The 14,770-nt window shown below is 38.8% G+C and overlaps 2 protein-coding genes across 3 annotated transcripts in view; one reads left to right on the forward strand and one right to left on the reverse strand.

Moving 5' to 3' along the window:
• LOC111871231 (serine/threonine-protein kinase 11-interacting protein) overlaps positions 1-3,942 on the reverse strand; it is a 74,311-nt gene extending 70,369 nt beyond the window's left edge. Inside the window, exons 1-3 of one of the 2 annotated variants that reach the window (XM_023864187.2) lie at positions 3,634-3,942; positions 2,705-3,600; positions 166-359 (exon numbers count right to left, since the gene is read on the reverse strand). In XM_023864187.2, coding sequence (XP_023719955.1) covers positions 166-359; positions 2,705-3,440 — 930 coding nt within the window. In that variant the 5' untranslated portion in view covers positions 3,441-3,600; positions 3,634-3,942. Of the gene's footprint in view, positions 1-165; positions 360-2,704 lie in introns of both variants that reach the window. The other variant, XM_023864188.2, reaches the window with a different exon arrangement.
• A 259-nt stretch (positions 3,943-4,201) lies between these two features.
• On the forward strand, positions 4,202-14,770 carry LOC111871236 (LDLR chaperone boca). Its single transcript, XM_023864199.2, has 5 exons — positions 4,202-4,596; positions 4,690-4,764; positions 9,852-10,012; positions 14,345-14,489; positions 14,582-14,770. The coding sequence occupies exons 1-5, from the start codon at positions 4,441-4,443 to the stop codon at positions 14,627-14,629; spliced, it is 585 nt and encodes a 194-aa protein (XP_023719967.1). The 5' UTR covers positions 4,202-4,440; the 3' UTR covers positions 14,630-14,770.

Genomic DNA, 14,770 nt, shown 5'->3' on the forward strand with positions numbered 1-14,770 from the left:
ATTTCTCTTCAGTGTGCATTCAATGTTTCAATTCTTTCTCCCTTTCCATACTCAGAACTTCAGCTTGAGATGAATTCTTAGAGAAATCTGCACAGAGATAATGATCATCTTAAGCCCCTGACTATGTGATAAAAAGACATACACTCCACATCAGCAATAACATACCTTGCCATTAGCAGTACTATCATGAAGACGCTGGGCTGTCCGAGTACGGTGTTGGGGATGAAAACTCAGTGGATTTCCTTCTAGGCTTAACCATATAAGAGTAGACAACCAGAGAAGTGGGGTGAGTGCACAATGATCTGACAAGCAATTGCATGACAAGTCTAGTTCCAATAAAGACTCCAGCATAACCAGGCCTGTCAACACCGTAAGTCACAATAATGTTCATCATAATCCATACAGATTAACTACACAATAAAATATACTTTCATACATATATACTGAGTGGGGGGCAGAAACTTCCTTTTTTTTTGAAGGCGAATAAAAAAATTATTGCTGATAGACAAAATTTATGTTTAGCTAATGAAAGAACACACTTTAAAGTTTTAAATCATGTAGTTTTAAACAAAATATCTTGAAGGTGGTGGCCACCGTTCTCTATGCACTGATGCAACCGTTTTCTGAAGTTCCCTTCTGAACATTCCAACATGTGTACCAGAATTTTGGCTACTTCCTTCTGAAAAACATTTTTCAGCTGAAGCAGGTTTGTGCCTTGAGGTATCCACATAAAAAAAAAATTCATAGGGAGTTAGATCAGGTGAGTGCGCTGACCACGGGATGTCACCTCGAAGCGAGATGAGCGATCTGTGGAACTTTACCCTCAAAACTGTCATCAAAGCTCCAGCTGTGTGGGGGCCATGGCACCATCCTGTTGGAACCAGATATTTCCTAGATGTATTTCTTCAAGCGCTGGTTTGAAAAAGTTTTTAATCATATCCACATACCACTGTGAATTGACAGTAACCGCATGATTGTCTTCCTCAAAAAAATAAGGGCCAATAACTCCAACTCTCAACAACACACACCATACTGTCACCTTATCACTGTGAAGTGGCCTCTCATGGAGCTCTCTGGGATTGTTATGACTCCAATAGCGCATATTCTGCTTGTTGACATATCCGGGTAGGTGAAAATGTGCCTCATCACTAAAGAAAACAAGTGCGTCAGGGAGTAAAGTTTCCAATAACGTTTCGCACGCCGTTATTTGGTTCTGAAAACACCATGGCGACAATTCTTGCACAACCACCATCTTATAGGGATGGAAATGAAGATGTTCGTGAAGAATTCGGCACATTGAACAATTGGATATGTCTAGGGCGACTGCATGTTTGCAAGCGGAGCGTCTTGGAGATCTCAAAATTGACTGTCGAACTACCTCCACATTTTCTGTCGTCATAACAGTCCGTTGTCGTCCTGATGATCTTTTCACGACACTCCCGGTTTTCCTAAAGTTCTCTACCCACAAAACAATCGATTTCTGGTCGGGAACCAAACCTCTGGGCTTAATTCTGAAGTGAGTACGGAACGCACGCTGCACCGCCAGGTAAGAATGGTTGTTCAAGAAATAGGCTTCAACTGCAAACATACGCTGCTCACTCGTCCACCTCATGTTTCCTACTGAGGGGTAACTTCTGTGACTGCTGCATTCACCGAGCCTATCCCCACTTTTCTGCGACCTCCCCTCTCGTCACAAAAAAGAAGTTTCTGTGCCCCACCCTGCATACATAAACATATAACATACTCAACAAAATACTATTCTCACTTGTTAGTAGTCAATTCGTAATTTTCTAAATTAAGTTCTCTAGCTCATGGAGGAAAAATGTGGTGGTGGCAGTGGTAAAAGGTAAAGCTATCCCTGAAACAGGCCATGGAGACCTATAGGGTTGTGGGACATCGAGGCTCCACATTTTCTAGACAATCAGCTTACAGATGGCAGTGAGGTTGTCAGCCTTGCACGCTGGCCACTGTTTACCCCTAAGAAAATTCCTGGTACTCATGTCAGTTAAGGGATGAGTCAAACTCAGGGCCATAATGGGGCTGGAAGTATTATTTGGTCAATTGAAAAAATCCAATGACAGAATTGGAAATCAAACCCATGACCTTCTGGCTTGTGGCATAGTTTACAACTTTCATAGTATGCATTCTGTTTGGTCATTCAAGAAAAATATACAAATGGTAGGGTCAACACAACAAATTTATACAAAACTATATGATAGTGACAGACCACAGCAATTTATGCATAGTAGTTTCTAATTATTTATTATTTTAACTACACAATTTAACAGAGATAATAACATAAATGTCATTAATATAGGTGTACATATTTATTCATAAAAATTTGAATTAAAGATTGTGATATTATAAAACCTATTAATGTAAAATATGGATCCATACTAATGTGTTAACACACTCAAAAACCTACCACTACTGTTTCATGTATACCTGAAGATGACCTAAACAAAGACTGAAACATGTAGCATTAACATCTGCACAAATAAACACATGATACTGTACTATCTAGTTCCTTTCAGTTTCAATAATTTGTCGTGTTGACTGTCCCATTTGTATATTTTTCTTGTAGCATAGTGCCTCAACCAACTACGCTACTGTGTGCCCCACGGTAGTGGTAGTGGTAGTAGTAGTTATTATAGTGGTTGTGGTAGTAGCACCAGCAGTATTTTCTGAATGAAAACACATTTACCTGACAAATCTTCGATGTAATTGTTCTTTATGACTAGAACCTGCAGCTTTCTACATGCATCTTTATTAACCACAGGAACAGATTCAAGGAGATTATAACTCAGGTTCAAATATTTCAAATTTGGTAGACAGTCTATGGCTTCAGCTTGAGAAATCTTGTTATGACTGAGATCAAGGATTTGCAACCATGGAGCAAACTGTAGGGAGCAATCCAAAAAATCTATTCCATTGTAGCTAAACACTGCCTCTCTTAGGTCACTCCATACAAATCCTGTACTGTGATCAGCTCCACAGTCTAATAGAAGATCTTCTAATCTTTGGATACAGTGGATGCAAACTACAGATTGCAACTGCATTCGCACACTCTGAATCCCACGTAACAGAAGCACTGGAAATCTTCTCAGCTCAAGATACTTCAAGTTTCTAAATTTACAGATGTCTAATGTACCCTTAACAGAGTCATCTGTCACTGCACTGTTACTAATTTTCAGACCAACCGTCTTCTGCACAAAGTCATGTAGAAACAGAATATCATTCAATGTTTCAACCTGGGTATCGTTTGTGTTAATGACATGAAATGTACTGCATCCTTCATCATTCTCAACAATGACGGTGAACGCTTCGTTAAGGTTCCTTAACAATGACACAGTCAAACAAAGTTTACTCTGGCCGTTCAACACTTTATCTCCATTCTCTCGAAGCAATGAAGCCAGATTTGATATGCCGTTCATCGCCATGTCATACCATGACTAAATTTTATAAATGTTCTTCAATTTATTACAGGGCGCGAAAAAGAATTAGTTCATGACTATTTTGGTAATAAAATAATTGTTACGCCCTACGTTATATTCTCATAAAATGTACAGACAAAATATATGTTGGACAGATTCATACTGCCTTTCAGCAAAAATAGAAATATGTCACTTCTACCACTGTTACCAGAGCAATGAACATAAGACACAAGAGAGGTTCCATGCAATATTTATTAATTACAAATTAACACAATTTGCAAATCACTAGATAAAGGTACTGTGTTCTTGCGTATTACGAAGTTTCGTACATGTCACTTTAATTTTCTTCACTGGACTGGCAAAACACTCAGTATCAGCTGTTTGTCATTTTCACAACTAACATTCTTCACGCAGACGTGGCTTACCCTATTCGTAACACACCTACGTAAGGATGGTAAGGATCATGTACCAAAATCTTTGTTAAAGTGGTTACAACCCGTACAACCTATAAAACCGTACCAACTACCACATACTAACAGTCCTACTGGCCACTGCCGTGGTGTGCCATTACCGTTAATATGTTATTGTGTGAGTCATACCGATTTCTGTTATCGATAGCACAGTGTAATTATTGAATGATTTATTTGCGCTCCCTAATTCATTTTCATGAGGAAGAATGTCCGTGTTGGGTCAAGAATAACGTATGGGATTAGTATGGTGGTATAGCGCGTTATGGATGGTACAACCAATCACTGCCGATCACTGCTTCCGGATTTCCGGATGAACACATGAATGGTGCTAGCAAAGTCTGTCGGTTCAAGAATTTCATTATTTCATTCGATTTCTTTAATGTTCGATCATTTTCAACAATCAAACAATTCGATACTATTCGATTGTGCGGATGGCCGTCCATGACACAAGAATTGAATCGTACAGTTTTTGGAAAGTTTGTAGAGTTGTATTAATGAAATTTCTTGGTTAGGAAATTTGACAGCATTAAGTAGTGATGCACACGGTATACTGTATACTGTTATTTACCACAGCTATTTGTACCATTCATTGTAAGAAGTTCACAAACGAAGAAGATAAACCTGCATGGGCGAAGAAGAACATTCGTGATTATAATGATGCAGATTTAGAGAGGCTGCTCGAACAGTGGGAGGTAAATCTTCTATGATTTACGATAAAAAAAATAATAAAAGCGTCACAATAATGTGATGTAGCAGTATCGCCCAAATGATTTTTCGTGTTTTAGGAAGATGATGAACCCCTTGAACAGGATGAGCTGCCAGAACATCTTCGTCCACAACCAAATATTGACTTCAGCAAGGTAAGTAATGCGGTTAAGAGTGTTAAAAACATTCAGTACTGTGTATCTTAAATAATTTTCACTTCATTTATTTCTACATTATTATTCTTGATCTATGGGTCATTTTCGTGATATAAATGTTAAGTAGTGTACTGAAATACAATGTAAAGTCAATTTAGTCTGTGAACCTGGGTACATCATATTTATTTAGGCAGCCTTATACAATAAGCCCTATTTGAATTTCCTGTTGGTGTATGCATACTGGAAGTACGTTGAATGTTGAACGTTGTGGCTAGTTCTCCTCTCTTCCCCCCAGGCTTTCCAATTGGCCATCATCTCTTTATGTCTGGCGTCGGCCTTGGCCTGGTTGGCATCTAGTTTAGCCAGGAAATCTTCTTTGTCTTTCTTCCGATTGTCCTCCATTCTGTCTTGGTGGGTTCGGAACATTTCCTGCATCTGCACTAGGGTTTCAAACAGTTTTTCCATATCCTGTTTCTCCATTTTGTAGCAGTAACTTAAGGCGTGTTTAAGTTCGTAAACCAATTCTGACACCAATGTAGCATGTTTTGTGTGTCACGCTGCAAATAAGTTTACGCCGTGTTATTTGATATAGCGAATTTATTCCACTCGCTCACCTTACACACTTTACAGTCATTACCACTTGCAGTGTTACAAATACTGCTCACACAATGTCTCGGCCGATACTCGACTGTCTTCTCTGGCAGTTTATAGCAGACTCTGTGCGAATGCATTCAACCCTGTTTTATAACCTCGGCTGCTGCTATGCAACGAACCCTTTGTTATAACCATGGAGACTCCTGTTAGAACTACAATAGAGCGATTGTTGTTTCCTATGCAACGGTCTGTTCTAGCGTTTCCATAGAAGTGACTCTTCTGGATTCCCAAAACGTTACAATACAATTTAATAACTACCTAATGATGACCAGTCTCCACCACTAAATGATAATGACACACATTTGTACCCATATTACATGGAGTCATATGGTCATGAATAGTGAATTAAGAGGCATCTTGAAGGAAGTATTCATAACATATATCTGTATTTTTATTTAATTCCATAGAACCTTACTGGCTACCAAAGCCATCCGGTATCATGTATATACTTTAGAAACAAATATCAGATTATAATCACATAATGTACTATAGAAACTTACTTACTTACTTACTCATAGAGCTGAGCCCTTCTGGAGGAGCCGCCAATTCTGCAGCTACTCAAGAATTTCCCAGTATTTTATGGAACCCGAAGGTTCATTACCATGTTCACAAGAGCCTTCCACTGGTCCATATCCTGAGCCAGATCTATCCAATCCATACCATCCCATCCTATCTCTCTAGGATCCATTCTAATATTGTCCACCCACCTATGCCTTGGTCTTCCCACCAATATCCTATACGCATTCCTTGTCTCCCCCATTCGTGCTACATGACCTGCCCACCTTATCCTCCTTGACTTGATCATTCTAATTATACTTGGAGAAGAGTACAAGTTATGAAGCTCCTCATTATGCAGTTTTCTCCAACCTCCTGTCACTTCATCTCTCTTCGGTCCAAATATTCTCCTCAACACCCTGTTCTCAAACACCCTCGGTCTATGTTCCTCCCTTAATGTCACACGCATACAGAACCACAGGCAAAATTATGGTTTTGTATATTCTAATTTTTGTTTTTGGACAACGGACGAGAAGACAAAAGGTTCTGGACTGAATGGTAGCAAGCATTACTCGAGTTCAATCGCCTCTTAATTTCCTCCTGAATCAGGTTTCAATCTGTTATCGTTGTTCCCAAATATCTGAACTGTGCCACATTTTCAAAACATCTGTTTCCTATTTTTATGTCATGATTTTTCCCTGCATTTTGGTGACAAGACAGTAACATATACTTAGTTTTTTCTACTATAGAAACAGCATTATAAAAGGTTTAATTCATCTTGTATTTAAAATATTCATCTAATGTATAAAATGAATGGAAATACAAAAAATTGTTCAAGGCTGATGTAAATTGTTTTGTATTATGGGACAAATCCTTTATTGGAACAGGTAAACTGTTAAACATCTTAATCCCAGTATAATATGTTCCCTTCTGATAAATTGACAAACGAGATGGTGGATGATGCAAATCACATTTGGTCCTATTATTAATATTATGTATCTCAATTTACTGTTTATTACTAATCAGAGTGAATATATATACTGAGATTGTAGTGGTAATATTTATTCTCTAAAATATTCTCTACATGAATCTCTATCTCTAATCCCCAGCATAATTCTAATAATTTTTTTTTGTATTCTAAAAATTATATTTCTGTAACAAGAATTTCCCCAAAATATTAGTCCATAAGTCATGACAGAGTGTAAATAGGAATAATAAACCATCTTCAATGATTCTTGGGACAAGAATGGCTTAATTGTTCTAATCGCGAAGCAAGCTGAACTTAATTTGGGCACAACTGAATCTATATGAGTCTTCCATGAAAATGTGTTGTCCGTTAGTCCAAGGAAATTTATATTACAAATGTTAACTATTTTGTTTCCATGCATTTTTTTTAATCAATTAAAGAACTAGTTTCAGTTATAAATTGCATAAATTGTGTCTTACTGACATTTAGTGACAGTAAATTAGTAGTGAAGGAACTGTTTTGTCCATTGTATGGAAAACTACAATCTGTTCATTTCACATTGAAACTTGAGGTGTCTTCTGAATAGAAGGCATATCACAGAACTAAGCCTAGTTGGTCATATCTTTTTGGTGTGACTTGATGGGCTGCATTTACAGGTGATTTGAAAATTCAGGTTTTAAATGTTGGTGAAAATTTGTGTAACAACGGTATCAGAATTTTTGGCTGTTAATGTATTTTCCTACAGGGACTGTACAACTACATAAAACAATACTTTATCACTGTCACACCTGCAGGCTTATTATTGCGTGACTATGAAATGTGAAGCACAAGAAAATTTTTAAGATCATATCCTTGCTGTATAGATCCACAAGGAATTGTAGCAGTCATTAGAGAGAGGAGAGGGTAGTGTTTGACCTATGGGAGGATTCTTCTGAGTCTTTCCCGTTCACTGTGATAGTGATCTCTCACATCAGCAGCTTCAAGTGTGATGGATTTCCGATGTGCCAAGGGGTATAACAGCTGGAACCTCACACTACTGTCACAGCCTTAAGTTATATGTAACGTTAAAATCTGGCCCAACTGAGCATGTTATGTCAAGGTGGTAATATCTGACTTTCATTAAGAAGCTAGCTGTTTTTTATCTTGTCCAGGACATCCACTATCACTATACAGACTGTTTTTCATAGTTTTTCAGTTACTAGGTAAATTCCAGGATAGTACCTCAAATTAGTCCATGACCGCTTCCATGTTCTTACCAGTGTGTCATCAGCCTACCAATGTAGTCTTGAGTTACAAAGGATTCATTAAATAAACCATAACTATATTAAAAAAATCTGTTTTGTGCATGTTTTTTGGCATAGTGCTTAAGCAAGAAGATGACTAAATATTTTCACAGGCTTACTTGTTCCAAGTAGGAGCTGGGATAGTGCAGTCAGTATAGCGACTGGTTACAGGCTGGACAACCGAGGGGTTCGGAGTTCAAGTCCCAATAGGGTCAAGAAATGTTTCTTCTCCATGACGTCCAGACTGGCTCTGGGGTCCACCCAACCTCCTATCCAATGGGTACCGGGGGCTCTTTCCCCAGGGTTAAAGCGGCTGGGGTGTAAAGCTGACCACTCACCTCCAACTAGTGCCGAGGTCAAGAATGGTGAAGCTGTACTGCCGCTCTGCTATACACCTTCATGACATTGTGCTTAATTAGTTAAGCACAGGGAGAACTTTACCTTTTTACTTGTTCCGAGTGCCAAGGTCTAAGAATTTGTTGAGACCAGTGATGTCATAAGAAAGAAGACATCCTTCACAACAGCTCTGCAATTTTCCTCATACTTTTTGTTACTTTTAAATTTAAGAACATATATACCGAACCTTGTATATTTGACTTTTTCAGCTGTTCAGTCATCAGGTAAATATGTCTAGTTTGCATCGTGACTGCCTTTTTATACATTTGTATCTTCTGTCATGTCACTGTGATGTAAAGTAAAAGTGTAACGAGGTGAGTGTGGTTAAGGCAATCAAGTGGGTTTCTCTCATGATGGCTGAATAGCAAAACTCTGATGTAATCATATTACTGCTTTATTGACAGATATTAATGGTGAAGCGAAATTAGTAAGTTAAGAAAAATGATAGAAGTGTACATAAATGTCGAGTTTTTGTGTTCTTTTTACAGCTTCAGACGTGTTTGAATACTTCTCTAGAACAATTATTGGTGATTTAAATTTCATATTGTAGATTGAGGGGGACAGTAAAGTAGTAATACAGTCTTGAACAGATCCATTAAGACATGGACTTATAAGTTTAAGAAAGGGTGAAAACAAAAGATTCTCTTTTAATTTCACATGAAATTGATTTTGAGCTTGCAAAACACCAGACAAAGGTGAAGTTGTATGTGAATTGCATTTGGCATCACCTTTGGCTTTAATTGAAAATTCTATACAGAATATTTTTATTTATGGTGATCACAACAGATGTAATTTTTTATTTAAAACTGTCAAGAGAATGTGAGTTTCTGTAGTCATACATCACTGAGGATAAGGATGCATACCTAAAACATCCATGAGATCTGAGAGAACAAGTGCCAGTATTGTGAAAAGATACAGGCTGGACAGCCAGGGTTCAATTCACAGCAGAGGCAAGATTTTTCTCTTTTCCATAGCATCCACACTGGTTCTGGGGTCCACCCCAGCAGTAAAGTGGCAGGGGCATGAAGCTGACCACTATCCTCCACCTAGTGCTGAGGTCAAGAATGGTGGAGCTGTATCTTCACTCCCTGTTTTCATGGTATGGTGCTTCATTAATTAAGCACAGGGCCAACTTTATCTTTTTACCCTTTCCCCTATAGTTACATCCCTTAACTGACAGTTCAGAACCACAGAATGTTCACATCTCAAGACAGAATTGTCATCATTTAAACATTTTTCCTGACTAGAATAATGTCCTGTTAATTTTTTAGTTTGTGTGAATTGTATTTCAGATAGATATGACTAACCCAGAGAATCTGTTAAAATTGACAAAGAAGGGCCGTACACTAATGGTGTTCGTAAGTGTTGATGGAAATCCCTCAAGAGAAGAAACCGAAGAGATTACAAAGTTATGGCAATCCAGTTTATGGAATAATCACATTCAAGCAGAAAGGTCAGACATACAGGGTGGGGCGCAGAAACTTCCTCTTTTTTGAAGGCAAATAAAAGAAAAATTATTGCTGATAGGCAAAAATTATGTTTAGCTAATGAAAGAACACACTTTAAAGTTTTAAATCATATAGTTTTAAACAAAATATCTTGAAGGTGGTGGCCACCATTCTCTATGCACTGATGCAACCGTTTTCTGAAGTTCCCCTCTGCACATTCCAACATGTGCACCGGAATTTTGGCTACTTCCTGCCGAATAACATTCTTCAGCTGAAGCAGGTTTGTGGGGCGACGTTTAAAAACCTCTGCCTTGAGGTATCCCCATAAAAAAAAATCACAGGGAGTTAGATCAGGTGAGTGCGCTGCCCACGGGATGTCACCTCGAAGCAAGATGAGCCATCCGTGGAACTTTACCCTCAAAACTGTCATTGAAGCTCGGGCTGTGTGGACCGTGGCACCGTCCTGTTGGAACCAGACATTTCCTAGATGCATTTCTTCAAGAGCTGGTTCGAAAAAGTTTTTAATCATGTCCACATACCGCTGTGAATTGACAGTAACTGCATGATTGTCTTCTTCAAAAAAATAAGGGCCAATAACTCCAACTCTCGACAACGCACACCATCCTGTCACCTTATCACTGTGAAGTGGCCTCTCATGGAGCTCTCTGGGATTGTTACGACTCCAATAGCGCATATTCTGCTTGCTGACATATCCAGATAGGTGAAAATGTGCCTCATCACTAAAGTGAATCAAGGAGTAAAGTTTCCAGTAACGTTTCACATGCCGTTATTTGGTTCTGGATACCACATGGTGACAATTCTTGCACGATGTTCGTGAAGAATTTGGTGCATTGAACGATTGGATATGTCTAGGGCGACTTGGAGATCTCAAAATCGACTGTCGAACTGCCTCCACATTTTCTGGCATCGTAACGGTCCATTGTCGTCCTGATGATTTTTTCACCACACTCCCAGTTGTCATAAAGTTCTCTACCCACAAAACAATCGATTTCTGGTCAGGAACCGGACCTCTGGGCCTAATTCCGAAGTGAGTACCAAATGCACGCTGCTCACTCGTCCACCTCATGTTTCCTACTAAGGGTATTAGACAGAAACTTCCGCAACTGCTGCATTCGCCGAGCCTATCCCCACTTTTCTGCGACCTCCCCTCCTTTCACAATGCGCCTTCACAAAAAGAAAGAAAGTTTTTGTGCCCCGTCCTGTATATCATTTAGGTGCTGTCCATGCTTTGAGATCTTGTCATTCACAACAAATGTGCACTGGATTTGGTCTAGTCCTTTTAAATGAGATATGTGTCATAGGATATTGTCTCTAACAGGGCCTTAGTTACAGTGCATCATGCTCCCTCCTTCCCACCCACAGCACATCTGAAACTACTGCCCTGCTCCTTCTTGCCATACCTTTCCTCACACAGAACCCAGAAGCAAGGTAAAAACATGACCTGTGCTTAATATGGTGAAATTTCATTATACTAGGGGCGTTCCATAAATAATGCCTCCTATTTTTTTGTGTTAATATGTAACGTCTGAGATGGATGGTGGTGGTGTTGTAGTAAAGGTTGAACTTTCCCACCAATCTGCTGTTAGTTTGGTTGTCATGCGACAGCGACAGCAGAGCATTCTACCAAAATGGTGTCTGACATAGAAGTGCATATGAAACACAGGTGTTATTGAATTTCTCACTGCCCGAACAAATTGTACCCACTGACATCCATTGACACTTGCTAAAGGTGTACGGAGACAATACAGTGGAAGTCAGCACAATGAGGCGGTGTGTAGTGCATTTCAACAGAGGCAAAAGTGAAGTGCACGACAAGCCATGCCCTGGGCGTCCCTGCTCAGCTGCCACTCCTCACAATGAACAGCGCCTCATCCATACAGATTAGCAGATAACGACCAGGGACTGTCAATTCTGAACGCTACAAAACGACGCTGAAACGACCAAGCTGAAAGCCCGCATTTCCTGAGTCAGGCCAAAGAAGCAGACAACCTTTTGCTTGCAACACGATAATGCTAGACCTCATACAAGTTTGGTGACCACCACGCACATTGCAAAGTTTGGCTGGACTGTCCTACCACATCCACCTTATAGCCCCGGTTTAGCACCTTCAGGCTTCCATCTCTTTGGGCCTAAGAAAGATGGACTACGTGGGCAACAGTTTCCAGACAATGATGCTGTCATTGCAGCTGTAAAAAGTGGCTAGCCTCTGCTGGCGCAGACTTACAGGCTCTTGTTAATCGCTGGCAAAAGTGCATAACAAATGGTAGTGATTATGTGGAAAAATAACTGTAAGTAGCTGAAATCTTGCTCTATTTAACTGCATTATTATGCTTTCTGTATCTGTTGTAGTTTTCTTTAAAAAAATATGAGGCATTATATACGGAACGCTGTAATATATGTCTGAGAATCTGACTTTTTCTAATTCACACCTGTACTGAAATGATGTGAAAATAGTGCTCCCCATATACAGCGATTCTTAATTACTCTGCTGTGGATCAAGCAGCATGGAAGGTGGCTGGGGGATCCCCATTAGTTGAGGGTAGGTTACAACAGGAATGGAGCGGGAGAAATAATATATTGTAGGAGGGAGACCTATCTAAAAATGGTGTAGGAGTTTGTGGGGGTAGCCAGAAATTGATGCAGCATGGTTTTATGGGATATGTTGGGCTTAAGCATCCTCACACTCATAAGTAGCAGCAGGACATTGCATGTTCCTCTCAAATGCCTATACAAGCTTACAAGACCACAATCTGAACATGCACCACTGTGAAAACTTCAAAACATGTATACATGTTAGCAAATATATATATATATATAGACGTACAATGAATACTTAATACAATATACCAGTACTACAGTAATGTCACATGTGCTTCAAACAGAAATAAAACACTGAACAGATAAAATATTAAATTATTACAAATGTCTACAAGGAGTATAGTCTGGATATACAACTGAGTGGTTATAATGTTACTATGAAATATGGCATTGTAATCTTCTTCATTAGGTGAATATCTTCCCAGTAATGTTACAGATTTGCTGGTCATGGTAGCCAAGCAGTCTAAGGCATGTACTATCTTTGCTCGCTTGGAAGCCAGGATCGTGGGTTCCAATCCCACACAAGGCATGGATGTTTGGTGTGTGTTTGTGTTGTCCTGTGTTTAGGTAGAGGCCTTTTGATGAGCTGATCACCCATCCAGGGAGTCCTACTGTCTGTAAAAATGTTCAGTGAAACTGAGAATTGAGCCCTATGCTCCAAAGTGGGAGCAAAGAGGAAGGAAAAAAGTTACAGATTTCTTAAACTGTTATGTGATATTTTGTACAGGCTGTGGTGTGGTATCTGGTGTACTGAATCTAGGAAGACTGTATCCTTCACAAGACTAAACAGGAACCAAGTTCCTGCTACAACAATTATAAATATGACAACCATCCACTGAAGAATACTTTAATATCTGCATATATTGCATAACATCATAATTACTTAGTTTGCACATCCAGAATACTCCTTACTGGACACAGCTAACAGTTTAATATTGTAACTCTGGTGTTTATTTAGTGGATATGTCAAACTACTATATGATTAATATACTATTAATTGTTTTAATTAATTTTACTTAATTGTTTTAACTATTATGTATATTTATGCTAATACATATAATAAACATGTTTAAAAAATTAGGGAGGGGCCACATAAGAACAGGAACAGTGAATTCTGTATAGTGACTGGTTATGTGCTGGACTGCTATGGGTTGAGTCCTGGTAGGAACAAGATCTTTCTTCTCTTTTCCTGGGAGTAATGGCCATGGTGTGAGCATGACCACTTACCTCAAACTAATGCTGACGTCAGGAATGCGTGGATCTATACATCCGCTCCCCCATATTGTGGCATTATGCTTAATTAGTTAAGCACAGACTTTTGTTTTTACCTTTTTACCATGCAAGGTCAAAACATGAAGCTCAGTTGTTATAATAATTAACTGATGATATGTGTAGATAATTTTGTAATATCATTAATGTAGGATTTGAGGTTCTCATAGTGGTGGTTATGAAGAGTTCTGTTTTCAGGGATTTAATGCCATATAGTCCATTGAAAGTTGACTGACATTTCAGAGCACTCCTTGCCACCTGCTTCATGCTGGCTTCATGCTTGGCTTATTCTCCGAAGATGGAGGCGACATTTTCCTCTGAAACATCACTTGGCTTCCAGCGGACTACATAGTGTCATATCCCAGAATATAGAACTCTTCAATATCATTGTTGTTTGTGCCTAATATTTCTTCCCTGTAATTAAGTTTTCTTTTGGTTCATGTTTTCAGATATCTGGTGTCAGATGATAGATCCATATTTTTGTTCAAGGATGGATCTCAGGCTTGGGATGCAAAAGAATTCCTAATTGAACAGGAAAGATGCAAAGTAGTAGTAATAGAAAATAAATCTTATTATGGTAAACATACAGAAGAGGTAAGGATATAGTACTTAAGGCTATGGGAAACCATTCTGATAGCATGGTCATTGTTTGAACATTTAAATCTAATTAAGCAAAATGTTTACAGTATAAAGAAGAAGCTGATGAAAGGAAGACAAAGAAAGATGAGCTGTAAGGAGAGTACATCTCTGTGCTGAAGAAGTATGACTGATTTTTGTTAGGATCAAATCATTGAATATGTGTGACATTTTTATAAAGGGAAACTAAGCAGTTTAAACTGTTAGTGAGTTTCTACATAAAACTGCACAAAAATGTC

The sequence above is a fragment of the Cryptotermes secundus genome, unplaced genomic scaffold (genome assembly GCF_002891405.2).
Source record: "Cryptotermes secundus unplaced genomic scaffold, Csec_1.0 scaffold649, whole genome shotgun sequence".
Taxonomy (NCBI): domain Eukaryota; kingdom Metazoa; phylum Arthropoda; class Insecta; order Blattodea; family Kalotermitidae; genus Cryptotermes; species Cryptotermes secundus.

Coding starts and splice junctions, on each gene's coding strand:
- LOC111871236 (XM_023864199.2), top strand. CDS start 4,441: ATGCACACGGTATACTGTATACTGTTATTTACCACAGCTATTTGTACC. Junction 4,765..9,851: donor CAAATATTGACTTCAGCAAG/GTAAGTAATGCG, acceptor ATTGTATTTCAG/ATAGATATGACTAACCCAGA. Junction 10,013..14,344: donor AATCACATTCAAGCAGAAAG/GTCAGACATACA, acceptor TCATGTTTTCAG/ATATCTGGTGTCAGATGATA.